This window comes from Triticum urartu, chromosome 3A (genome assembly GCF_056163025.1).
Source record: "Triticum urartu cultivar PI428250 chromosome 3A, HENAU_Tu73, whole genome shotgun sequence".
NCBI classification, from domain to species: Eukaryota; Viridiplantae; Streptophyta; class Magnoliopsida; order Poales; family Poaceae; genus Triticum; species Triticum urartu.
In genome coordinates this window covers 560,909,082-560,933,126 of record NC_141875.1, presented here as the reverse complement: position 1 = coordinate 560,933,126, position 24,045 = coordinate 560,909,082, and the positions used below count along the sequence as shown (strand labels likewise).

The following is a 24,045-nucleotide window of genomic DNA, read 5'->3' as shown; positions in this document are numbered from 1 at the left end:
TCACCTTGCCTTACCTCACAGAAGGTGGGGAAGTAAGGGCCGATCTCCCCATTGATGTTCACGGCAGTGCAACCGCAAGACACCATCTGCATTACCCTGGAGATCCAACGGTCGTCGAAGCCCTTACGGAGCAATACTTCCCGAAGGAAGGGCCAACTAACCGTGTCGTAGGCCTTATGGAATCAATCTTCAAGAAGACCGCCTTAAGGTGTTTAGCGCGCACCTCATGGAGGACTTCGTGAAGGACTAGCACCCCATCCAGAATGTATCGCCCTTGAATGAAGGTGGACTGGTTGGGGTGGGTAATCTGGTCAGCGAGGAGGGTCACCCTATTGGCGTACCCTTTAGCTAGAATCCGAAAAATCACGTTGATGACCGTGATTGGACGAAACTGACGGATGTCGGAGGCGCCCGGGACCTTCGGGATGAGCGAGATGATCCCATAGTTGAGGCGCCCGAGGTCGATAGACCCAACATAGAACTCTTCGAAAATGGCCATGATCTCCGGTTTGATCACATTCCAGAAAGACAGGAAGAATTTCATCGAGAGGCCATCCGGACCCGGGGCCAAGGTGGGGTTCATGCCGCGGATGGCATCCCAAACCTCGTCCTCGGAGAAGGGGGCCGTAAGGGCCGCGTTCTCCTCAACGGAGACAAGCTGGCGGCCGGACCAGCAGTCGAGGGCCAAAGATAAGCCTCCCCGAGGGGAGGCAGAGAAAAGGGTCCTGTAGAATCCACCGACATGAGCCCTGATGTCTCGGGGGGCTGAAGCAGAGAATCCCCATCCCAAAGAAGGGGAATGGTATTGCGTCTACGCCGACCATTCGCAATTGCCTGGAAGTAGGCCGTGTTCGCGTCACCTTTCAGAACCCATTTCTGGGCGCCGCGCAAGCGCCAGTAGGCCTCCTCGTCGGTGTAAATGACCGAGAGCTGGTCCTCCAAGTCGTACCTAGAGAGCCAATCCTCAGGCGAGAGGCCCACCGCATCAGCGCGCAGGTCGAGGGCCTGGATGGCGGACAACAGGGTCTTCTTGCGCTCGCAAAGGTCATGCCCCAGGTTGGCACCCCAACCCTTCATAAATTGTCGGCCCCGCTTGGCACAAAAATGCCAGGAATCAATGGCCGAGGGGGGACGAGGGTGAGGGTGACCGCGGGCCTCAACCCAACGAGCACGAACCGCCTCCACGAAGCCGGTCTGGGACAGCCAGAAAGTCTCAAACCGGAATCGTGGGGGTATCAGGGGGCGCTCGTCGGCAGAGGAAAGAAGAAGGGGGACGTGGTCTGAGCCAATTCTAGTGATAGCTCGGAGGGAGGCGAGGGAACAACGGAGGTCCCATTCTGGGGAAACTAGGACCCGGTCCAGAACGGACTGACAGAGGGAGTATTTAAAAAAAAAAGGTAAAAAACGCCTTTTTTTGCGGGGTAAAACCACCTTCTTTTTCACCTCTCATCATCCTCAAATGATTCAACAGTATCTCAAATAGTTGTCCTGAAGCGGCCATGCAAATTTTACATACATTTGGAAATTCTTAAGCAGGCAGGCAGGCATAGTGAGTGATGAGGCTTGACTGCCTCACAGTAGCCCACTGTGGTGCAGAGGCAGAGGATGACTCCCGCCTAGAGATTGCTATGGTCCAAACGTCACTCCTCCTCCAGCGGGACTCGCAAAACCAAGGAGCCATCATAAAAATAATGGCCGGAATTCGAGGCGCTGCATCGCTAAGCTAAGCTCTCCCCCCTCCCTCCCTCCCTTGTGCCACTGTCGCCGGTGGAGGACTCTCCCAGCTTCCACCGTTCCTCCTCTCATTCCCTCCTCCCCCTTCACGGCTTCACCCACACGAGGCCACCGCCACCACCTCGCAGCCCCGTCCCGTCAGGTTACTACCACTACTTGCTCAGCAAACTGATCAGAGTGTCAGGACATTCAGAGATCCTAGCAAGCTTGTTCTTCTTCCTCTGCCCGTTCTTGATTCGCTTCTGTTGGTGACAGCGGCGGCGTCGGAGAAAGAACCCCTTGCTTCTTCCTCTTCCGCAGGTTGGTGAGGCGGGGTGATGCGCCAGGCAGCAGCACCGGGGGTGCACGGCGGTTGATGGTGGCGGATGGAGAGTAGGCGAGGAGGAGGAGGAGGGCCGGCGGCGGCGGCGGGCGACCCGCGCGGGCCGATGCCGGGCTTCGGGGCTCCTCAGCACACCATGTAAGTCCCCGCGCCGCCACCCGCGACCAACCCCATCTCCAGTTCTTCCTTGTCCCATTTGCTCGCTCGCTCATTTCTGCATGCTCCGTCTCCGTGTTGTCTCACTCGCTTTCCTGCGCTCCACCGTGCGATTACGAGCCCTGATTGCCGATTACTTAATTGATCATGGCGCCGGGGCGCCGCTGATTGCTCCTCCTTTCCAGGACGGGAAGGAAAAGCGGGCCGCTTTCCCCCTCTGATTAGCTCTTGTCGATGTGGAGTGTCAAGTGCGGCGACCTTTAGCTCGAGTGCCGTGATGATTAGAGGGGCGGAGCAGCTTTGCTAGCACTAGTAGTAGTAGTAACAGGGATTTGGTTGCTGCTGTTCGTGTGCCTCGGGAGGGAGAAGAAGGAGCAATGATTGCCGCGAGGCCTCGCTCTCTCGCTGCTGCTGCTGCTGCCTGGGGAGGTATCATTGATTCGTTTGGGCGTGCATCATTAACTCTCCAGGGGGCTCATCACTGATCTCTGGGAATCAGTGGTGCTCTGGTAGGTCCAGATCTTCAGAAAAAGGCAGAACACATGCTGGTTGGGCATGCACGTTTGGGGTTAAACTCATGGAGTAATAATTTGAACAAAGTACTACTACTTACGTGTTAGTAGGAGTGTAATACATTGTGCGTGTAGGGGGTGGGGTGGGGTGGGGGTCTGTCATGATCTTCAGATTTTTGTTTTTTTGAAGAAACTGTGCTATGCGTTTGTGGACCAGAGCCAAATATATTTATCACACGTCCGAGCTGTCCCTCTTGATGGTTGGTGCAGATACATAAGTCTGCGACCGATGCAATTGAATGAATGGCAGGGTGATTCTTCCAAAGGAAAAAAGAAACATATAGAATGCATCATAGCAATTACTGAATGGACAGTATGGGATGGGCATAGGATGTAGAATGTGATATGCAAGACTAGAATAAGAAAAGGAGGAGCTTTGTTGCAGGCTCAAACTATTTTCTGAGCTTTTTTTTTTAGGGAAGGATTTTCTGAGCTTTGTTTAACTGTGGTGAAAATTGCTTGCAGCCCAACAGATGTGAACATCATGCAGCCTTCTCGAGTTGCTGATTTCGGGGCACTCGCGCACTCTGCTGGATTCAGAATAGAAGATCTTGCTAATTTCAGTACAAGTATGTCACTCTTTTCTCAATCAATTGCGCTAGAAACTTGCCTCCAGTGATTTTAACTACGGATCCTGTGCACTTTTCTGCTTGTAAAAAAAATTACAACTCCATATAGATTTCAGTGAGTAGCACCGTCGAGGTTCATGATTACTAAAGCTTACTGGTTTCTCCTTTGTTTGCTGATGTTCAGATAATTTATTCAATCTGAAGCCAAATACACATGCATATACCAGTGAACCCCTTCAGTTTGGAAATTACGGAAAGGTACCAGTGACAAGTCAGAGCCCCAATTATTAAGTGTTATTCCATCTACATGAGGAATTGATGCAGTTTTTGCACCCCAAATTGCAGTCCATTTCTCCGACTGATCTAGCTACTACGGCGGCGGCAGCAGCAGCAGTAACAGCAGTTGATCCTCAGGCACTACTACAGCAAAAGGGAGCGCAACCAAATCTAGTAGCTTTAAGAACTCATAACAATGATAACTGGGGAGAGTCAAGTATGGCTGATACAAGTCCTAGGACTGATACATCAACGGATCCGGATATAGACATTGATGAGCGCAATCAAATGGTACCTACTATTCTCAGCTCAATTTTTTGTCAGACTGTCTCATTGTGATTGCGCACTCGATATTGAACTTTTCATACTCTCAGGTTTTGGAGATCAAAATTTTGTTTCCAAAATGTTTCTTTCCTTGCAATTAAAGAGCTGTTTGAATTCCCTAAAAGATCTTTGAAATATCAGTATTATGCACGTGTACACATGGCTTGAGATCTTGAATGATTTGTTAGTGTTAAGGTCCTTTGGTAGTGCTAGTTAGATACCTTGTTCCTGTTTTCAGTTTCCTATCCTTTTGTTTGAGTCTGTTTGGACATTTGCGTCATTTCGCCATGCTTCTTAATAATATGTGTTCGACAGAGGAAAATGGTCCTATGTTGTATCCAGGATGGTGTCATATCTTAATGCTATTTCAAGTAGTAGCACCATTATCTTCCCACATAACAGCCTAGTTGCCTATAACTCATTGAATTTAATTCTTATTAACACAATTGCTGAAAAATACTGTTGCGGTAGTTTTTTTTCCCTCAGTTCTCTTTATGCTTATTGTTTTAGTATGAGTGATCAGCTTATACCGAAGCATATTGGTTTAATGATTATCTGCTTAACAGTTTGAACAAGGACAGCTTGCTGCCCCCACGGCTTCTGATTCTAGTGACAAATCGAGGGACAAATTAGATCATAAGGTACAGTTGCCACTACATATCTGATGCTTTGATCACATGATATCCATTGTTTAAAGATAAGTTTCGTTGCCAACAGTCACTTCGCCGTCTTGCCCAAAACCGTGAAGCTGCTAGGAAAAGCCGTTTAAGAAAGAAGGTGAGCCTGTATATTCTTAAAATGTTCACTCATATCAGATTCCATTTGTAATGTGCTCACATACTGTGGTAGCATGGTAGATCGTTTAAAAAGTGTATGAGGTATCATTTCATCCTGAAGCTTTAGTACTACTGTAGCATGGATTTGTGCTAGGCAATCTTTGTGAGCCTAATACATGATTTTGCTTCAGTGGTAGATTTGGTTGGCAAACTTTATTGTTATCATCTTAACCCTGCCTATTTCACCATTTGGCTTTGTCAGGCATATATCCAAAACCTGGAGAGTAGTAGATTGAAACTTACTCAACTAGAGCAAGAGCTTCAGCGTGCTCGTCAACAGGTATATGCTCTACATTTCCATACAAGATTCATCGGAAATTTCTTGTGTTAAGCCGTTAAACATCCATCCCTTTTGTTTGACTGATGTATACTTCTCCAGGGCATATTTATTTCATCTTCAGGGGATCAGTCTCAGTCAGCGGGTGGAAATGGTAATATTCTCTAATTATTAGATTGGTATCAGCAGTACTATACTGTGTACTGTATTTTGTTATGGGGCTTTTGTTTGCCCTTTACCTGAGTGCTCCTTAGAATGTGGTAGATAAAATAAGCTAGATACAACCACAAGATGCAATTATCAACTGATTTGTTGGCGAGTAGTACCATTCTTTTTCTGCACCCGTATTCGGGCTTTCAACATATAGATACTTCCGCTGATGCCTAGTACTTGTTAGTTGTTATATCTTACACAGTAACAGTAACAAGTATTGTATCTTGTAAAGATTACTAGGTTACATACATTATCCTTGGCCTTTGGTGAAGCTCGATTTTTGTGCCATTATTCTGTCAGTGCCTTTTATGTTAATGTTCTATAATTTGTAGGAGCTGTGGCATTTGACATGGAGTATGCACGATGGTTGGAGGAACATAACAAGCATATAAATGAGTTGAGGGCTGCAGCCAATGCACATGCTGGTGATGATGATCTTCGGAAAATTGTTGATAGCATCATGGCACAGTATGATGAATTTTTCAGGCTCAAGGGTGTAGCAGCCAAAGCAGATGTTTTCCATGTGCTGTCGGGAATGTGGAAGACCCCTGCTGAGAGGTGCTTCATGTGGTTAGGTGGCTTCAGATCATCCGAGCTCCTTAAGGTACCAGTGTGATATGATTTATGTTACAGACACAATTAAATTCCTGATCCAGGGCCCAACTTAGTGAGTAGTTTTCTTTCCGCAGCCCTTATGAGCATGTCAAGATGATTAACTTGTGTTCAATATGTAGTTACCATGTCCGTCTATACTTTAATACCAATATTTCTGTTGCAGTTACTGGCAGGTCAACTAGAACCTCTTACTGAGCAGCAGCTTACTGGCATATGCAACCTCCAACAGTCTTCTCAACAAGCTGAGGATGCTCTTTCTCAAGGTATGGAGGCACTACAACAGTCGCTTGCAGAAACCCTGTCATCTGGATCCCTGGGCCCTGCAGGATCTTCCGGTAATGTTGCAAGCTACATGGGGCAGATGGCAATGGCCATGGGGAAACTTGGCACCCTAGAAAACTTCCTCCGACAGGTAACCTACACAAACCGTGCAGTCGCTCTTTCCTCTGCTTAAGTTGTTGCCATATTGCCTGAGGTGTTTTGGGCAGACTATTTGGGGAGTTAGAATATTGTGATATGCCCTGGTCCTTATTTTGGAGAATAGAATCTGAGCCTAGGGTGGTGTGGGGGTTGCGTGTTCTCACTACTCAGATCGAGTTCTTAGCTCGAATTGCCCTTTTTCCACTTCATTACTAAAACATGCGATTCCTTCATAGCACGCTCCATTTTTTTTGCATTTTTTTAATTCTGGAGAATAAATTTAGGAGCTTCCAAATGTTACTGAGCTTTCAGCTGCACATTTTCACTTGAACTGATGCATCATGGAATAAGGGGGGAAAGCAAGAAAACATAGAAAAAGAAATATTAAATTTGTATTCAACTGGTGATGAACTGTTCAACAATGTCTTATCTGCAGGCTGATAATCTGCGGCTGCAAACCCTTCAGCAGATGCAACGCATATTAACCACTCGCCAGTCTGCACGAGCTCTGCTTGCAATAAGCGACTACTTCTCTCGGCTACGCGCTTTGAGTTCACTTTGGCTTGCCCGTCCACGGGAATAAATTGAATCGATTCATAAATAGCATAATAATATTAGGTACTGCATCTCGAGTGTTGCATTAGCCAGCCCCATAGGAATTCAGGTATTCCCTACTCCCTAGATTCTTCACAATGTTCTTGTATTGGCGAGAAATTTGGATCAGAATCATGTGATGAATGTTTACAGCAAATGTTCAGTGGATATTGCTGCCTGTAGATGACATCAGATTATCAACTATCGAACAAGTTCGTACCATTTTTGAAAACATTGGGGATGTACATACTTGCAGAATAGCTTGAGATCTGATGATGTGATGTGCTTGTGGACTTGTGGTGTACAATCGCCTAAATAAACCATACAGCCTGATGAGGTTACATGTTCAGATTCATAAACATCTCGACATCGGTTCTGTTCTTTCGAAGAAATGCCAAGTTACTTAATGGATCATGTTTTTTTTTGAAATGGAACAGTATATTCCACTCACAGTGGACCAGCATGAATGCCGTCCAGGAGTACCCTTACACCATCAGGAAGCCCTTCAGGCCACGGTAGCCTGGGCTTCATGGATCATGCTTCATACACTAATGTGTGATGAACTGTTTAAAAAGAAGTGTGATCCTCCTCATTCCCCTTTTAGTGGGCATGCATCATGCTTATTATGGTAGAAAATTTGACCATTCAAGGTATCAGCGTGATATGGCGAAACTCCCAAAGCTTATTTGACATCATGATTTGGCAAAGCTCGAGCAAATTTGCAATTTCCCCAATCAGAAATGTGATTTTTATATTCGCAAGAAAATAAATGAAGTGCCTTGTATGCATAATTAACTTTACAATTTCACCTATGTCCGAATCTGGATATAAACGAGGCAGATTTGTATGTACAAGGAAGCTACACATGGAGCAGACGGCGTTCACCTTTAGGTGCAATTTGTCCTTGAACCAGATGGGATAGTGGTACCGTCAGTGGGGCAATGAGACCAGCCGTGGAACACGCAGTTAAGCAGCAGCAGCAGCAGCCTCACCACGCTGTACAGGTGCTCGGAGGGAAGCCCTGTAGACGGCGTCCGACTTGTCAAGGCCGTCGAAGAGGTATCCGAAAGGCGGTGTCCTGACGTATCTTCCTGCACCGGGCACGGCGTTCAGATTGCCATCCTCCCACACCACTCGCCCTCTTGAGATGGTCACCTCTACCATTCCCTACACCAATCAGACAGAAACGATCACAGGCTGGATCTGGATTGTTATGGCATATTAACAGTTGTGAGCTGCGAAGAGCCAACCTTTCCTTTTCTGCCCTCGTACACGTTCGTGTCGGACCTCGTATGGTGTGTGCGCGTGCCCATTGCGAAGCTCCTCTTGGGGTTCAGGACAATGATGTCTGCATCAGATCCCTCGAGGATTGCTCCTTTTCGCGGGTATATGTTGAAGATCTTGGCACTGAAAAGATTAGAGAGTAGTGTGCATCATTATACTTTAAAACTGTTTGCTTCTTGTTTTGTTTTTCTGATTTTGTTTTGATGTAGCTATAGAATTTCTGCACTACCATTCTGTGCTTGTCACTCTCACATAATCGGTGACTGTGATCTTGCCGGTCTCCTGTACATATACTGAATGAAGTCAGAAAACAGAAATACCGGCAATGGAACCAACTTAGTACCCATCACGAAAAACAACATTTGAAATCAAAACTTACCACCATGCTATCCCAAATTATATGCATCCTTTCTTCAATACCTGGGATCAAGTAATGAAAAGAGAGATGCCTTAGCCAGCTTCCATTTGCAATGACACAACACAGTTTCCTTTGTTCAAGCCCTATGGCTTACCATTTACGCCATTGGGAATCTTCCTGAAATCATCAGAACCGAAAGCTTTCTGAGTGGAATTGAAGGTGCAATGATCAGTTCCCACAAGCTGCACAGGAACAAAGAACAGTTATGTGCTTATTCAAGGGATGTTTCTGTCTCCATACTAGACAATGTACAAACAATATTTTAGCAAATAATATTCCATTATTATTTATAGCCCCACAAATAATCTTCAACTGTATAAGCTAAACACCAGCTTGAAGCGCTTTACTTTAAGGACTCTGCAACTTTAAGCTTTAGGAAATTAAGGTGGGATTCTAGATTCAAGCGTGTCACCTGTAATATCCCTGATGAAAGAGCAGCTTGAAGCGCTTTATTATGCCCTGCCTCCCGGATTGGAGGACTCATCACATACCTAGAAGCATGATATGAAATAAGAGGAACCACTACATAAACATATACTGATTGTATGTGTTGTGTTTACTTTGAAGCAGTTGCGAAGTCAGGATCCCAAAGCCAAGAATCATCAAGGACTAGCCCAGATACCACAGGTTCACCAATGACTCTCTGGCCTGCAAAGTTCGAGTTTGCATCAACTTACAATTTGACACACACTGAAAATTTAAATCAACTTAGGTTTGGGGGTATGATGAATCCCATGGGACTACCCAGTTCTGAAGCCCCAACAAATTATTTTGGTTCCTCAAAAAAGCAATCAGTTATTTTGGGAGCACCCAGTCCTGAATTTTGTGTGTGTTGGTATAAAACCGAAACCAGCCAATGTTTATGAAATTAAATGTTCATAAAAAAACTCTGGCTGTTTGCATGCATGAGGAACTAGTTTGAAATTTGAACTAAATGACCAGGCACCATACCTTCTCTTTTAGCCTTGGCAATCTCCTCCATTGCATCAGTGCTCATCACGTGAACAACATACAACGGTGTATTGACGAATTTTGCTAATCGAATTGCCCGTGAAGTTGCTTCGCCTTCCAACTGCAGAAAAGAAGAGAAACTTAATTGACTCATCACTACCTTCCTGTGAGAGGAAAGCACAAATTTCATGTTAAAGCTATCTCATCAAGGGACTTGAATTTTGTCAAAAAAAAAACATGAACCCGTCAAGACAAAGGAATTACAACTGGAGGTCTTGAGAGAGCATGCCCTTCTGGACCAGTTATCCCAAGATCAATCATCCGCTGCTGTCCCTCAGCAACAGCATCCCCGTTCTCTGCATGAACCATAGCCAGTGCACCAAGAGACTTGCATTTCTGTAAGCCTTGAAGGAGGAGGTCGTCCGTCACCATCAATGAACCTTTATATGCCATGAAGAACTTGAAAGAATTGATCCCTGAAAATTTGGCACAGAGGATCTTCGTCATGTAACAATATGTAACAGAATAATCCAAGAATGCAGAAGAGAGTATGCACCCACCATGTTCCTTGACCATCACTTCCATTTCCCTTGAAACCTCATCATTCCACTTGGTAATGGCCATGTGAAATCCATAATCCATAGCAGATTTTTCTGCTTTGTGTTTGTAGGATTCCAAGCCTGCAGTCAAGTTTCCATTCACTGGAATGACAAAGTCAATGTGCATTGTCGTCCCACCAGCCAGGGCTGCTGCATGACCACTATAGAAGTCATCTATGGTTACAGTTCCCATGAACTCCATCTCCAGGTGGGTGTGCGGGTCAATTCCACCTGTGATATTCACCAGAAGCCTGATGAACCGATGATAAACCAGCAACGACTGAATTATCAGTATTCAGAACTATTGCAAGAAATCACCTGGCATGACATATTTTCCGGTTGCATCGATCACTTTGACATTATCGTCACCAACCTACAAGTGATATGATATGAGAACATAAGAGAATTAATTGGTAAGGTTGGACAGCAAAGGGAGGACATGATTTCCTCAGAACATTTCACTTCCAGCCAAAGGAAATCTAGCAAAAAAGAAAGAAAAATAAGGTCAACAGTCTAAATCTACCGTTACTGTCCCTGCAGATTCCCGTCGGTACTTTTCAATTTTACCGTGAGATTTTTGTGGCGAAGCTAGCAGTGTCAGTTCGCCCTAAATAAGCAGCGGCAGCAGTCCCAAAGCACCCAAACTGGTATCGTACTCGTACAGGTGTGCGCAGCAGAGTGGCTCCTTGGTCTCAGAGTGGATCCCAAGATTCTGAAAGAACGAATCTCCCAGACGCAGAGCGAGAACTCACCGGGATGTTCGGCCGGACGGCGACGACGACGCCGTCCTCGATGTAGACGTCGGCCTCCTCCGCCCGGTGCGCGTTCACCATCGTCCCGCCCTTGATCAGGATCCTCGTGCCGTCCCCTCCTCCTCCGCAGCCGCCGGCGCCTCCTCCTCCTCCTCCCGCGGCCGCGCAGAACTTCACGCGCGCACCCAAAATCCAACCGCGTAAGAAGAAAACCAACCAAAGGCAATCAAACTAGAAACAAACATGAGACGACGCGGGGCGCCCACCTCGTGTGCCGGGTGAGACGCCGCGACGGCGACGGCGGCGAGCAGGACGAGCAGGCGGCGGATGCGGCAGGGCGTCGCCATGGCTCGGGCCGCCACTTTCCAACTCCTGCTAGCCGCGATTCGCTTGTCGCAAATCGCAGCAGAGTAGTAGTGGTGCTAGTTTGTTGGTTTGTTTCACGCCTTCTCCCTCTTTGACAGAGGAGCGTATCTTGTCTAACAGAAAAGCTCCGGATTGGCTGGTGCGGCCCCAATGTATCCGGATAATCTCCTTCACTCCACGGGCTGTTGACTTGCATAGCTCAGGCACCAATGGCAAATTCATCCGGGTCATTTTCACGGTGTGCCGTAAGAGAGCCGATGATTCTGTGGATTGATTCTCTCAGACTCTGGCTGGAACAAAGTCCTGCATGTGCTTTAGACCAAGTTCACTAGTGAAAATAATAGAGTACTCCCTCTGTAAAGAAATATACTCACTCCGTTCCACAATGTAGTGCATATAGATTTTTCTAGAAGTCAAACTTTATAAACTTTGACCAAGTTTGTAAAGAAAATCATATACATCTAGAATACCAAATACGTGTGCTTAGATACATCACAAGACATACTTTCATATTATATACATTTGGTATTGTAGATATAAATAGTTTTCTATATAAACTTGGTCAAAGTTTATAAAGTTTTTTTTTTGCGGGGGGGAGTTTGACTTTGTAGAAAATCTATATGCGCTACATTATGGAACGGAGGGAGTATTTAGATCTTATACTCCCTCCGTCGCATAATATAAGAACGTTTTTTACACTAATATAGTATAAAAACGTTCTTACATTATGGGACGGAGGTAGTATTTCTTTACAGAGGGAGTATTTATCAGGGAGCATCCATCGAAGTGGCCAGTGGGCAGACAGGACACATGCAGCACAGGAGATGCTGCGTGCTGCAAGCTCAGCTAAGCCGATGGGATCATGGCGCTTCTGCGTATCTCATAAAATCAGTCAATCAGCAGCATGAAGATAACGCCGGGGGGGGGGGGGGGGGGGGAGCAAAATGCCTGGAGACGTGGACACTGAACCTGCTGCATCCGTTGAAGAACTTTCTCAGTCGCCTCCGCGCGGCCGCCTTGATCCGAAAAGGTGCCAGACAAGATCCTTCTTCTAGTAGTATTGCTATACCTTGGCGTAACCTCAAAAAACGCCGTAATAGCAGCTCTTCTTGTCATCTGCAGAACCGTGGATCTGTCAAGAAGATTCCAAACATGCCGATGATCATCCCCGATGTTGCCAAGTCAGGAGTGACCCCAAAGCACACTTGATCCCCACCTTAGGCCAAGCAGAAACCAGTCATCACTTCATCAAATAACTGCAAGAGATCTTTCTTTGTCAGCTCAGCTCATGGAGTGTGTTTTGCTTTGCATACACTCCAGGCCTCCAGCAATCTCCCCTTCCTTGGTAGCTTCACAGACATCACATTCTTCAGAATGGAGCACCAAAGGTGGTTACTATCTTCAGAGTTCCAATAAAGGCAGAAATTCACCTGAATCAAACAAGAAAATTACTAGTATAGTGATCATATCTTGGAAATACCAAATAGTCTTCAACTCTGATATAATTATATATGAAAAATATTTAAGCCAAGTTTCAGCTAAATCAAACAACAAAGTTCTGGTATAGTGAATCGTATCTTGGGCAAGCCAAGTTTTGATGACGTAAACTTGGGCTTGAACCAAGCACACCCTAACACCTCCAGGCATCATATCCTGAAGCCTAGAGGAAACATTGATTTCCCTCAAAAAAAAAACATTGATCAGCAGAATGTTTATTTTTTCACAGAAAGTGCCAAAAGTAAAACAACAGCAGCATCCCCATGAAAAGTTTTATGTATATCCATGGCAGTCATTTCGTTAAACAAATCGGATCTACAACTAAGATATTGAAGGAACACATCTTTTCACAAGGCATAAATAAGGCTATATATGTTTGGTTCCCATTATATTTGTATAAATTGACAACTGTGGAACGTACCTAAACATTTAGAAAAGATCCTGCTTTTCCTATGGCGCAGCCAAATAATTTTTATTACATATTCCCGTGTTTTCAGTTCATATAGGATTTATTTACCATGCCATGACACCAAATTTCTGTATTTTCCATTCTTGTGTTGCATTTTTGAAATTTCGCAAACCAAAGAGGCCCTTAGAATTATAGAACTGCTCACTTGTTTTTCATTTTTGTTCAGTGTCACTTTGAAAGGAACCTCAATGATTAGGTCCTGTCACTCGCAGATAGTGAGGTGTGAAAGCCAAAAGTTAGGTACACCGTACACCATCCACTATCCACCACCAAAGGCTCTCTGTCCAAAGGAGCAGTTAAATATCTCCAAGCCAGGGGATGGTTCTTCTCCTGCTTATTAATTGTTTTTAAAGACAATGAGTCTCATGAACTGTATTGCACGACCATAAGCAGAACCTTCACCTAACATGACTAGGCATAGTTAACCAGAGAGACACGCTTGCAAAGTTCAAACTGAAATTTTCAGAAGACCTTTCTGGCTTGGTTTCACATGGAAGAGAATTCATCACTTGCTGCTACTGATGCCCAGGATAAGGAAAATGCGTGGAAATGGCCAAGCACCATCGGGTGAACAAGTCAACACGTCCCCAAAAGCACATGGTCCTCAGTCCTCACCAGTGTCTACTCCTTTCAGCCTTTCTTCCCCTTCTGCCTTCTCACACAGTCAAACAACTGAAAAACAAGGAAACAAAGCTCCCATGGCAGCAGAGGCAATCTTAGGAGCCTTCATGCAAACCCTGTTCCAGAAATTGTCTGAAGCACTTCTCGACCACTTCAAGTCTTGCAGGGGCATCCATAGCAAGCTGGAGAGCCTCTCCCAGATTCTCTCTCAGCTACAGGCCTTCCTCGACGACGCCGAGGCAAAGCAGCTGGCAGACGCGTCCGTGCGGGGGTGGCTAGCGAAGCTCAAGGACGTCGCATACGACCTGGATGATCTGCTCGACAGGTATACAGCCAAGATTATGTATCTGAAGAAGAGGAAGGTGAAACTCTCCACCAAGGCAAGTGTCGGTTCCCCTTCTTCCTTCCTGCATAGGAATCTGTACCAGTACAGGATAAAGCGTAAGATTAGCGGGATATTGGAGAGGTTGGATAAAATTGCAAGAGAACGCAACACGATTGGGCTCCAGATGTTGGGTGAAATGAGCAGGCGTGAGACGCCGGAGAGGCCACAGTCAAGCTCTCTTGTGGATAGTTCAGCTCTGTTTGGCAGGGAGGGAGACAGAGAGGAAATGGTGAGGCTCATGCTATCTGATAATGGGCACAGTTCCTGCAATGTTTGTGTTATTCCAGTTGTTGGCATGGGGGGGCTTGGTAAGACAACTCTTATGCAGATGGTGTACAATGATGACAGAGTGAAAGAACACTTTGAATTGAGGATCTGGATCTATGTGTCTGAATGTTTTGATGGGAGAAAGCTAACACAAGAAACTCTTGAGGCTGCTGCCTATGACCAATCCTTTCCTAGCACCAACATGAATATGCTACAGGAAACACTCTCTAGAGTGTTGCGGGGCAAGAGGTACTTGCTTGTCTTGGACGATGTTTGGAATGAAGACTATGATAAATGGCTCAGCTACAGAGCAGCCCTAATTTCAGGAGGGCTTGGAAGCAAGATAGTGGTTACAACACGCAATGAGAATGTTGGCAGAATCATGGGAGGGCTAGAGCCCTACAAGTTACAGCAACTATCGGATGATGACAGCTGGTCCGTATTCAAGAGCCATGCATTCAGGGATGGTGACTGCAGCACATACCCGCAGCTGGAGGTGATAGGAAGGCAAATTGTGAAGAAGCTAAAGGGATTGCCTCTCGCATCGAAAGCATTAGGGAGCCTCCTCTTCTGCAAAGCAGATGAAGAGGAGTGGAAGGGGATACTAAGAAGTGATATATGGGAGCTACCAGCAGACAAAAATAACATATTGCCAGCTCTGCGGCTAAGCTACAACCATTTACCACCACATCTGAAGCAGTGCTTTGCATTCTGTTCCGTGTATCCAAAAGATTATATATTCAGTAAAGAGAAGTTGGTTAAGATTTGGCTAGCACTTGGTTTCATCAGGCAATCTAGAAAGAAGATACCGGAGGATTCTGGTAATGCAGATTTTAATGAGCTAGTAAGCAGGTCTTTTTTCCAGCCCTACAAGGAGAACTATGTGATGCATGATGCAATGCATGACCTTGCTATATCAGTTTCCATGGAACACTGCGAGCGATTTGAGGATGGGACAAGATACAAAAATGCCATAAAGACCCGTCATCTTTCATTTCCATGCACCGGTGCCGGGACCAAGCATTTTGATCCACTGTATGGGTTTAGGAAGTTAAGAACACTAATTCTCATGCATGGATACAATTCTAAGATATCTCGGTTCCCTGATGGTGTCTTTATGAAACTTCAATTCCTTAGAGTTCTTGATATGCATGGAAGAGGTCTTAAGGAATTACCAGAGTCTATAGGGAATCTGAAACAACTTCGCTTCCTAGATCTCAGCAGCACTGAAATAAAAACATTACCAGCATCTATTGTCAAGCTCTATAACTTGCAAATTATGAAGCTGAACAACTGCAGCTCACTAAGGGAAGTGCCACATGGCATCACTAAGCTCACTAATCTGCGCCACTTAGAGGGAAGCACAAGGCTACTGTCAAGGATACCAGGAATTGGAAATTTGATCTGCCTACAGGAATTAGAAGAATTTGTTGTCTTGAAGCGCCCCGGACACAACGTCACAGAGTTAAGAAACATGGATCAGCTGCAAGGAAAACTTACCATTCGTGGCCTCAACAATGTGGCTGATGAACAAGATGCAATTTGTGCGAAGTTGAAAACCAAAGAACATCTTCGAGCTCTACACTTTATATGGGATGAGGACTGCAAACTTACTCCTTCAGATCCACAAGACGAAGTTCTGGAAGGCCTTCAACCACATATCGATCTCAAGGAATTGATGGTTAAAGGTTTTCCAGGGGCGAGGTTCCCGAGCTGGCTTGCTACTTCATTTCTTCCTAATCTGCAAACCACACATATCTGCAACTGCAGATGCACAGTTCTCCCGCCATTAGGCCAACTTCCTTTCCTCAAAAATCTCAATATAGCAGGAGCAACTGAGGTGACACAAATTGGACGCGAGTTCACAGGACTTGGGCAAATAAAATGTTTTCCAGCATTAGAAGAGCTTCTGTTGGAAGATATGCCGAAGCTGGGAGAGTGGATTTTTTATGATGCTGATCAGTTGTTCCCTCAATTAACTGAACTTGGTCTCATCAATTGCCCAAAGCTGAAGAAGTTACCCCCTGTTCCACCAACACTTACAACACTGAGGATAGATGAAGCTGGACTTGAGTCACTTCCAGATCTTCAAAAAGAAGCTTGTCCGTCTTCTCTAACATTTCTATACATCAATGGTTGCCCGAATCTAACATCTCTGCGTGTAGGCTTGCTTTCACATAATCTGACAGCCCTCAAGAGTCTAACAGTAGCCCACTGTGAAGAGCTTGTTTCGCTACCAGAAGAGTGTTTCCGTCCACTTACATCACTTCAGTTCCTGCACATCTACGAGTGCCCTTGCCTGGTACCTTGGACAGCCCTGGAGCGAGGCTTGCTTCCCGCTTCAGTTGAGGAAATCCGTCTAGTATCTTGCTCTCTGTTAGCACATGTACTTCTAGATGGCCTACAATACCTTCCTCGTCTCAAGCATTTTCAAATTGCTGACTACCAAATTGCTGACTACCCTGACATCAGTAACTTTCCACTGGAGCTTTTACCTCACACACTTCAGTTCTTAGATATATCACGCTGTGATGACCTCCAGTGTTTGCCTCCTAGTCTGCATAAAGTCTCCTCACTTGAAACACTACATATCTCCAACTGTCGTGAGCTTGAAAGCTTGCCAGAAGAAGGTCTGCCCAGGGGGCTCAAGGAGCTTTACATCAATCAATGCCCAAAAATTAAGCAACGATGCCAAGAAGGTGGGCAGGACCGAGTCAAGATAGCTCACATCAGAGACATCGAGATTGATGGGGATGTTATTGTGCTTGAGCAGATATAGAAGGTGACACATTTTCTCATAATGACATTGATACTGCAATCATATACTCCCTCCGTCCCAAAATAAGTGTCTCAGCTTTGTACTAGCTTTAGTACAAAATTGTACCAAGCTTGAGACACTTATTTTGGGCGGAGGGAGTATATATTTTCCAATATTAGTCTCAATAAAGAGTTAAATTTCTGTTGCAAGCTGCAATTGTGATTAAATATCTAAACTGATGTGACGATGATTTTTTCATGAGCAAGCAATTCGAGTTTATATATCACAACAGTCATAGGGTGGTTAACCAAACTAGGAGGAAAGAAACAAACTAGACCATCAAAATATTAAACATACTGCGAATTAGTTCTTTTGATAAATCTCTTTGCAGCTTGGTGATAGTAATTAACTACTATAGAAAGTGATTAATGACCACGAGTGTAATAGTGTACTAGAAAGTACAAACCATGAAAAGAAGTAGTGTTATGAAGTCGTAGATATCTTGTTTACAGATCTAATAGTGTAATAGTGTACTAAAAGTACACCATGAGTGTAATAGTGCACTAAAATGTACACATGCTGAATACTCACACTTGTACTTATCAGCTATCTGGGTTAACTGAGGTTGCATGGGAGAATTCTAAGTACAAACTAGATCTCAGTCCGAAGCATGGTAGCGCCCATGTGTGAGACATTCTAGGAGGTTTCCAGATCACGCTATGAGAATTTATCCCCAAATCATTGCTCATGGGAAAGGGTTCCGGATGTCCCCAACGGCTCCTGTACGGAGAGGCGATCCTACGGGCGACGGAGGGGGCGACGCGGGGGAAGCGGTGGATGGCCGGCAAGGCGCGGCGGAGTGGACGCTGGTCAAGTCCGGCGTGACGCCGGCGAGCGCTGCGCCCAGGGAGGGGCGGTGTGACGCGCCGGTGGGCGCTGGCGGGGGAGGAGTCAGAGGATTCAGATGCGGAGGAGGTCGCGGTCGTCGACGGGGAGGGGACGGCCCGTGGCCCGTCCCTAAGCTCGGTTGGGGATTTCGTAGCCAGGGCGGTGGAGCTCGGGGGCTCGCTTCATCCTGGCAGGCGGCGTGCCTTCGCGCCCGGGGGCCGTGGTCCTCGCCGGCGTGTTCCTCCGGTCGGAGCGGCGCGTCGGGCGGTCCGGTCGAGGTCTCCGCGTTGGCAGGGTGCTGGCCTCTCTACGCCGGAGGCGGAGGTCGGGCTCCTACTGCGGGCGAGCCCACGGAGCCCAGGGGTGGCTGCTGCGCCGGCGGCGGCGGCCAGGGAGGCGGCGACAGCGTCGGATTTGCCAGGCCCTAGGGTTGGTGCCCTGGCGCTGGCGGGCCAGGTGGGCCGGGGCGGATCCCAGGCTACTCGGCCCACTTCGGATCCCGATCCATCCCACGCGCGGGCGGTCCGTCAGGGGCTGTGCAGCCAGGCTCCCACTGGGCCTGTGGGTGGCCGACCCGGTCCAAATGGCCCAAGCCCAGAGGCTCCGGTACTTAAGTGGTTGTGGCTGCCCAGAGGAACCCTAGATCCGTCGCTAGGTTTTCCAGCCACCAAATCGGAGGTGCGCCGTCTCGGTCACTCTGCTCGCTCCCTCTTCCCTACTCCCCCTCCGCTGCCCCTCGTGCGCTCCTTTGCCGAGGTGGTGGCCATGGGTTCCAAGGGCGAGCGGCGGTCGGACAAGCGCCCCCTCCCTCCTCCTCCTGCGGTGCCGGAGCGCGGCCGAGAGCGCGAGGTGCGGTCCAAGGCGCATGGCGCGGCGCACGACGGCGAGTCGGGTGGATGGGGGCCGCCGCTGGCGTGGTGGGTGAAGGACCAGGAACGCAAGAAGCGGAGGAAAGAAGAGCACAAGAGAAAGGGACTCGAGCTCAAGCGCATCGAGGAGATGCCGCAGTTCCAAGGCGACCGGATCGGCGACCCTTTCGCGTCGAAGAAGAAGTTCAAGGCCGCGGGGCCGGCGGGCTCCAAGCCGCCGTCCTCGCTACAGGCGGGGTCGTCGAAGGGCACGGAGGCCGAGCCAATCCCGGTGGAGGACGCTGACGACAGAGAGTGCTTCAAGTGTGGCAGGGCGGGGCACTTTCAGAGCTCCTGCAAGTTCGCGCCTCTCTACATCCTCTGCTCTTAGGAGGGCCATGTCTCGGCTTGCTGCCCCTCCCGTGGCAAGCCGCTGCTCCTCCAGACCATGGGCCATGCCATCCCAGGAGGGGGCTTCTTCTGCCTGCAGTTCCCCGAAGCTGCTGACGACGCTCAAAGCGGTTTCGGGGTCAATGCCGCCATCCTCTCTGCGGCCCCGGGCGTGCTGTCGAAGGAGATCTTGGAGGTGGAGCTGCCACATCTGTTTGAGGGAGAGTGGGACTGGCAGGTGGCCCAGATCGATGAAGATTGCTTCTCCGTGGTCTTCCCGGACCCGGCGATGCTGCGCATGGCGACCCGCAGTGGCAAGATCTTTCTGTCCCTCAACAACATTACCTCTCTCATCCGCGACGCCATGGCAGACGAACCCAAAGGAGAGACGATGCCCGAGGTCTGGGTGAAGCTCTGGGGCATTCCCTCCAAGCACCGTAAGGTGGATCGCCTCATGGCCGGACTGACGATGCCGAGCCGCCCGCTGGTGGTAGATGAGCTGTCTTTGATCCGCTCCGGCCCGGTGAGGATGCGTTTCGCCTGTCGCAAGCCCGAGAAGCTGCGAGGATCGGTTCAGCTTTGGCTCAACGGAGAAGGCTACCTCATCAAGCTTGAGCCGGAGCTCGCACCTCGTCGCGGGGCTCCGACACTTCCCCCTCCTCCACCGCCAAGCAACAACAAGAGCCCGGATCCGGGCGACAAGGAAAAGGACAAGGAGCATGACAAGGATCCCGATGCGAGCATGGAGGATGATTCCATTGACACGGCGGCATGGGAGAAGCTTGGCATCAGGGGGGCGAGCTCGCCATCGGCCCAGCCGCGTCAAGACCGGGCTTCTTCGATGGGGCCGATGGAGACGGACGTGGCCAACCAATACGGCTCCAACTTGGAGCTGGTGACTCTCCAGGCTCCGTCCGGGCTCGACAAGGGGCACACAACCTCCTGCGACACTGGAGTGCCCGCGGGAGATCGCACGCCGATTCTGCTGTCCGTGAGCACCGTCCTCCCATCCTTGGTTGCTTCGCCGGCTTCGGGTGGGCACGACGGCAGCAAGAGTGGGTCCGTGCGGCAGACGAAGAAGCTTGCGGGGCGCAAGGTGACCACAGAGGGGATCAGGCCCATGGAGTCGCTGGGCGCGCCTCCTACGCCGAGGCAGTCGGTGATGGCGCTTGCCGCTCCCACCGTGCTGCCCATTGGCGACGCGCTGCTCCAGGAGGCATCCAAGGCGGCCCCGATTGCGCAGGCCAAGAGGTTCAAGGCGGTGGCAGCGGCTCCGGTCCGCTCCAGCTCGCGCTCCAAGGGCGCAAAGGCTGGCCTGCCGGCGATGCAGCGGGCCCAGCTCATCCAGGCGCAGAAGAACCTTGAGACATCAGGTAACCCTCCCCCCCGTTTTACTATTCTGCAGTCCTTTTCTGACGATCATTTGGGTGAGGTGTTACGGGAGAGTGGAGTGGACGCGTCTTTCTCTGGGGGTATGCGCGAGCTGGTGCCTTTGTTACGAGCGACCGAACAGGCGCAAGCGGCGATCGCTGCAGCGGCAGCGGCGCGTGCAGTTCAGATAAAGCAGGAGGCAGGGGCTTCGCAAGCTCTAACGTCTCGGCCCAATGAGGTGGTGTTGGCAATAGGGGTTGCCCCCCCTCCTTCGCCTTGCAGGGTCAAGGCGAGGCGAGTGGCCAAAGCGGTGTCCTCAAGGGGCATCTGTCTCCGGAATAGAATCATCTAGATGCGGGCCATCTTTTGGAATATTCGTGGGTTCGGCCACGCGGGCAGGAGATCTCAACTGAAGGAGTACATGCGCAAAGAAGGGATAGATATTGTAGCTTTACAGGAGACCATTAAATCGGATTTCCGACACCACGACCTACTATCTATAGACCCCCTGGAAAGGTTCTCCTGGTATCACCTTGCCGCAAACGGGCACTCCGGAGGTATGCTTTTGGGTTTCGACCAAGCTATATACGAGGTGATCGCGTGGGATGCGGGCACCTTTTTCCTGGCTGGCCACATTCGCCACCGTCAGACTCAGAGGGAGCTGGTGGTGATTCAGGTCTATGGGCCAGCAGATCACGCGCGTTCGGCCGCGTTTCTAGCCGAACTGCAAGCTAAGGTTCTTGCGGTGAGCAACACGCTCACGCCCCTAGTGGTGGGGGGCGACTTTAATCTTATTTGCTCGGGTGCGGATAAAAACAACAATAACATCAATTGGACGAGGGTGTCCATGTTCAACAATGCGATCGCCTCGATGGCTATTAAGGAAGTAGCTAGGTCGGGCGCACGCTACACGTGGACGAACAAGCAATTGGACCCTATGCGGTCGGTGCTTGATAGAGTCTTCATCTCCCCGGAATGGGAACTGCTGTATCCGCTCTGTTCGTTAGTAGCAGAGACCCGGATCGGCTCGGACCATGTGCCACTTATCCTTGCCTCAGGGGAGGAAAGGATTCGCCGCAGCCCTCGTTTCTACTTTGAGACGGCGTGGTTCGAGTATCCTGACTTTGACTCTTTCTTTAGGGAAAAGTGGTCAGCTTGTGTCAGCCAGGTGGGTTACCAAAGGGGCCCAATGGACCTCTGGATCGCGGTAGGGAGCCGCCTCCGGGCTTGCCTCAAGGGCTGGGGAGCCAACTTGGGCAAGCAAGCGCGATTTCTAAGAGAGGGTATTCTAGCCGAGATCGTGAGTATTGACCAGCAAGCAGACGCTCGGCCGTTCTCCGAACAGGAGTGGGCTAGATGCTACGCGCTGGAGAATCAAGTTCAGTCCTTGCTGCGGGCGGAAGAGGAGTACTGGAGGCGCCGGGGAGGCCTAAAGTGGATCCTCAAAGGGGACGCGAATACTAAGTACTTCCACGCCTACGCCAATGGGAGACGGCGCAGATGTGCGATCCTCCGCTTGCAATCCGACCAAGGATTGCTGTTGACGCAGGAGGCCATTTCGCGGCACGTGTATGATTTCTATATCAATCTTATGGGGACGAGCGAAGAACAGCGTGCAGGGGTTCACGCTGACATTTGGGACCCTTCACAGCTTCTCTCAGAACGGGAAAACGAGGAGCTGGGACTAGCCTTCTTACCCGAGGAGATTGATGCGGCTCTCATGAGCATGAAGACAGATTCTGCGCCAGGCCCGGACGGCTGGCACGTTGCCATGTTCAAACACTTCTGGCCGCTTCTTCGGGGCCCAATCTTTGACGTGTGTAACGGTTTCATGCGCGGGACGGTAGACATCTCTAGGCTAAACTTCGGGTTCCTCTCGCTGATCCCTAAGGTGGCCGGGGCAGATAACATCCGCCAGTTCAGGCCGATCGCGCTCATCAACGTACCGTTCAAGATATGTTCTAAAGCCACTACCTCCCGCTTGGTCCCGATTGCGCATCGCATAATCAGCCGCACCCAAACGGCTTTTATACGCGGTCGAAACATTCTAGAAGGCTCTCTTGCGCTCCAGGAGATCATCCACGAGCTCAAACGCACCAACGAACCGGCTATTCTACTAAAACTTGACTTTGAAAAGGCTTACGACCGCGTGCATTGGAATTTTTGCGCCAGGTCCTTCTTAGCCGAGGCTTCTCGGCCATGTGGGTGCACCGGATTATGCAGCTGGTCTCGGGTGGCCAGACTGTTATTTTGATAAACGGAGAAGTAGGGAATTTCTTCAGGAACAAGCGGGGGCTGCGTCAGGGCGATCCCATCTTCCCGCTCCTGTTCAACTTCGTGGTAGACGCCCTTGCGGCAATGCTGCGCAGGGCGACCGCGGCTGGCCATATCAAGGGTGTGGTTGGCCACCTTATCCCAGGGGGGATCTCCCACTTGCAGTACGCAGACGACACTCTGCTACTGTTCCAACCAGACGACCACGGCATCGCTACGGTGAAGGCCCCGCTGTTAAGTTTTGAAGTGATGTCCGGCCTAAAAATAAACTTCCACAAGTGTGAAGTTCTGTCTATGGGGATTGACAGAGAGGAGGGGCTCCGTATCGCAGACCTCCTCAATTGTAAAGTGGGAAGATTTCCCTTTATATATCTGGGGCTGCCTCTAGCGCCACGTAGAGTGACGATAGACGAATGGGCACCACTAACAGGGAAGGCGGGGAAGAAGGTGAGCCCGTGGCGTGGCAAATTTATGTCCTCCACAGCCAGACTGGTTCTCACCAACTCGAGTCTTTCCTCGCTCCCCTTGTTTGCTATGGGGCTGTTCCTATTGGCAGAAGGGGTTCATGCCAAGTTGGACACGCCGCGGGCACGATTTTTTTGGGAGGGGTCGAACCTTAAGCGCAAATACCACATGGTAAAATGGGCTGCGGTATGTAGGCCCAAATCCTTGGGAGGACTAGGGATCACCAACACCAGACTACAGAAACATAGCGCTCATGTGTAAATGGATCTGGAAACTCTCGCAAGGAGCGACTGGACTTTGGGCTGACATCCTTCGGGCCAAGTACTTCCTCAACGGGAATTTCTTTGAAGGGGAAGCAAGGGGCTCCCCCTTTTGGCAAGACCTACAGGCCATCAGACCCGCTTTTGATAAAGGTGCTAGGTTCCAAGTCGGTAATGGTCGCTCCACCCGATTCTGGCTAGATTTCTAGGTGGGCACAGGCCCTCTTTGGGAAGTGTTCCCTGAGTTGTATGCTCTAGCTGTGGCGCCGGACCA

General features: G+C 49.0%; 5 protein-coding genes across 6 annotated transcripts; 4 read left to right on the top strand and 1 right to left on the bottom strand.

Annotated features, from left to right (window-relative positions):
* Positions 1 to 1,663: 1,663 nt before the first annotated feature.
* On the top strand, positions 1,664 to 7,201 carry LOC125545107 (transcription factor HBP-1b(c1)). Its single transcript, XM_048708974.2, has 12 exons — positions 1,664 to 1,876; positions 1,990 to 2,194; positions 3,250 to 3,353; positions 3,538 to 3,611; positions 3,699 to 3,920; positions 4,520 to 4,594; positions 4,671 to 4,730; positions 4,992 to 5,069; positions 5,169 to 5,220; positions 5,612 to 5,883; positions 6,058 to 6,306; positions 6,751 to 7,201. The coding sequence occupies exons 2-12, from the start codon at positions 2,100 to 2,102 to the stop codon at positions 6,895 to 6,897; spliced, it is 1,428 nt and encodes a 475-aa protein (XP_048564931.1). The 5' UTR covers positions 1,664 to 1,876; positions 1,990 to 2,099; the 3' UTR covers positions 6,898 to 7,201.
* Positions 7,202 to 7,633: 432 nt separating this feature from the next.
* On the bottom strand, positions 7,634 to 11,483 carry PYD2 (pyrimidine 2). 2 transcript variants are annotated; one of them, XM_048708973.2, is made up of 13 exons: positions 11,179 to 11,476; positions 10,913 to 11,083; positions 10,479 to 10,533; positions 10,122 to 10,391; positions 9,826 to 10,037; positions 9,562 to 9,682; positions 9,171 to 9,258; positions 9,023 to 9,101; positions 8,705 to 8,792; positions 8,572 to 8,612; positions 8,422 to 8,474; positions 8,159 to 8,315; positions 7,634 to 8,075 (listed from the first exon to the last, which is right to left on the bottom strand). In XM_048708973.2, the coding sequence occupies exons 1-13, from the start codon at positions 11,257 to 11,259 to the stop codon at positions 7,875 to 7,877; spliced, it is 1,617 nt and encodes a 538-aa protein (XP_048564930.1). In that variant the 5' UTR covers positions 11,260 to 11,476; the 3' UTR covers positions 7,634 to 7,874. The 2 variants fall into 2 exon arrangements, with proteins under 2 accessions (XP_048564930.1, XP_087403848.1); XM_087547722.1 differs by having other exon boundaries at positions 9,826 to 10,391; positions 11,179 to 11,483.
* Positions 11,484 to 13,720: 2,237 nt separating this feature from the next.
* On the top strand, positions 13,721 to 17,296 carry LOC125545104 (putative disease resistance protein RGA3). The gene has a single exon (XM_048708970.2). It carries the CDS (start codon positions 13,766 to 13,768, stop codon positions 17,294 to 17,296), a length of 3,531 nt encoding a protein of 1,176 aa, XP_048564927.1. The 5' UTR covers positions 13,721 to 13,765.
* A 555-nt stretch (positions 17,297 to 17,851) lies between these two features.
* LOC147980521 (uncharacterized) lies at positions 17,852 to 19,402 on the top strand. The gene is made up of 2 exons (XM_087515646.1): positions 17,852 to 17,948; positions 18,183 to 19,402. The coding sequence occupies exons 1-2, from the start codon at positions 17,852 to 17,854 to the stop codon at positions 19,400 to 19,402; spliced, it is 1,317 nt and encodes a 438-aa protein (XP_087371772.1).
* Positions 19,403 to 19,459: 57 nt separating this feature from the next.
* On the top strand, positions 19,460 to 21,124 carry LOC147980520 (uncharacterized). The gene has a single exon (XM_087547721.1). It carries the CDS (start codon positions 19,460 to 19,462, stop codon positions 21,122 to 21,124), a length of 1,665 nt encoding a protein of 554 aa, XP_087403847.1.
* The last annotated feature ends 2,921 nt before the right edge of the window (positions 21,125 to 24,045 follow it).